Source organism: Antrostomus carolinensis, unplaced genomic scaffold, assembly GCF_000700745.2.
Source record: "Antrostomus carolinensis isolate BGI_N321 unplaced genomic scaffold, ASM70074v2 scaffold21181, whole genome shotgun sequence".
In the NCBI taxonomy this organism is placed as follows: domain Eukaryota; kingdom Metazoa; phylum Chordata; class Aves; order Caprimulgiformes; family Caprimulgidae; genus Antrostomus; species Antrostomus carolinensis.
Window position 1 is genome coordinate 221 of NW_010293760.1, and position 2,363 is coordinate 2,583.

General features: G+C 38.2%; 1 protein-coding gene across 1 annotated transcript in view; it reads left to right on the forward strand.

Moving 5' to 3' along the window:
- The first annotated feature begins 629 nt into the window (after positions 1-629).
- The window catches only part of SNX4 (sorting nexin 4), a 33,425-nt gene continuing 31,691 nt past the window's right edge, over positions 630-2,363 (forward strand). The window contains exon 1 of the mRNA XM_010177422.2: positions 630-754. Coding sequence (XP_010175724.1) covers positions 639-754 — 116 coding nt within the window. The 5' untranslated portion in view covers positions 630-638. The remainder of the gene's footprint in view (positions 755-2,363) is intronic.

The window sequence follows — 2,363 nt, forward strand, 5'->3', positions numbered from 1 at the left end:
AATTTGTTGTTCCCCCTCGCCGAGTTTCAGAAGTAAATCCCCCTCCCTGCTGAATTCAGCTGGAGGTTCCTAGAGCTTTGCCTTTCCAGGGTGGGCATGTGGTCCTGACTGACTTCTGCCCGCCAGTGTGTAAAAGATAATGATCCTCCTCTGAGAGATTAAAAGAAAAACATCTCGGTCCGGATGTGTTCTGTTTCCTGTGAGAGAGGTGGTTTCGTGTGTCCCAGGTGTCCTGAGGAGAAATTCACTGGTAGTTGGGAAGTGTTTGTGTAGAAAGTACCAGTGTTGGTTTGTTTTGGTTTTTAAAAAAGTTACTTTGTTACCTGTAAGGAAAAATATTTCTCCTTTCTGTATCTTCCTGGCTGTGATGGCTTTTAGTATCCCAAGTTGTCTATTTGTTGATTTTTTTTGTTTGTTTATTTGTTTGAGGTTTTTTTTGCAAAAGCAGGTTTTCTGTTTTCATTTGCCAAAGTTATACAGAACATAACAATACAAAATGAAGCCCTGCCAAAACCTTTATCCTACAGAGACCTGTCTTATTTGAAGGAATGTGGTGTGGGAGAAGGGGAGGCAGGGTTAGTAGCCTTTGCCTTGTGTGGCTAGTGTTACATGAATCTTTATTTTCCTCCTCTAAAAAGATGGAAGACTGTTTGGCAAAAAAAATGGAAATCACTGTTTCGGAAGCTGAAAAACGGACTGGGAGGAATGCCATGAACATGCAAGAAACATACACTGCTTACCTCATTGAAACAAGGTGGGTCATGAGAGCTTGCTCTCAGAATACGTGGATGTGCTGTTCCAAACAGATTCTCCCTCCTTCAACCCCTAAAAATATTCAGGTACATTTGATGAGAGGATTTAGCTGATTTATGATTTGTTATGCGATTATTGACCTACTCTGAAGGATCTTTTCCCGTGAAGACTTGGCATCTGATCTCCAGTACTAATGCTGGTTTTCTGTAACTGTGTGCTGTAATTCTTCATTTGGAGCAAGGTGGAAAAATGTGTGCTTGAAAGATGTTGCTTTAATACGGTGTCAGTGACTGCTGGGTTATTTCTTAGACATGGGTTGTATAAATTTATATACATATATATGAGGTTGTATGTGCAGCTTGTATGTGAGAGAGGTTGTGCACTGCGGTCTAAAGTAATGGTTAGGCTTGTTCGAGATCACAAGAAAAGAAAGAAGTCTCATGACTTGTATGTCATGTGGTCAAGATTTACTGCTCCACTAATATCTGAAATGTTTTGCTTGATCTGATCACCACATTCTCCTTGTAGATGCTCTAAGGGTTAGGGTTAATTAACTATTTCCTTCCTTCATACTAACTTGAACTTTCACTGGGGAACTACTGCTTTCAATGGTTTTGTGTTAACAAGATTAATAATACAAGCATGGTAAACACACTTGGTACCACAAAGACATTGCAATTTCAAGTATCGAGTAGTGAACAAAACTTTAAAATCTCTTCTAATTTATCCTTACTTCCTAAGCAGTCACAGACAACTCCTGTTATGCAGGATCATGTTACTCAGCTGAAGCAAGAATTTCAAAATTAGACTTTATTAGGAGTTTTGTCTCTCTCTTCTTTATATTAACAGTTTTAACCTTTGGGCCTTGCCCCAGGAATGATCTGCTGTACAGATAAAACCTTCTGAAACAAAGCAGTTGCATTTTGCAAAGGCTCTGTAGAGTTCAAGTTGTAATACTATCACATAAGTCTTCTAGTTACTAGCTAAATGGCTTCTTAGCTTGTTTAACTGATGAAGGGACACACCAGTTGCACTGACTGCAGACCTCCTGGGTTTCATTTACTGTATTTTTGCTAAACTTTAAGAATAAAACCCCAAATTGACATACATTATATCTTTCAAATACTGTAGCATTGCTCAGATGTTTAAAAAAATACTTTTGCAGTGTATTGATGTTAAAGATCACATCTTCTCACATAAACAATGTTATTTTTCTTGTAATGATATTTCTGAAAGAAAAGAGAAGAAAATTGGAATCATTGGTGTCTAACTGCAATGTGAAGTGTACTCTGGGAGCATCTGTGCAACCCCAGAACATGCTGACTGTGTCTCCTTTCCCTGTCATCCTCACATTACTTTAGACTCACTCCTGCTGGTCTTTCCCAGTGGCTCGTTCATAGTGACAAAACTGCATTTTACTTCCCAGATTTCTTTCTTTCATTAAGATTTATTTTATTCTGTGGTCAGCAAATACCAAGACCAGTTACATGTTTGTCACAGAATTATTGAAAATGTGGGTTTGTCACATCTCTAATAAAATAGGTTCTCTATTCCTTTTGCTGAGAAGGCAAAATTTCTTGCATAAATATAATTGCTGGCTATTAAATGTG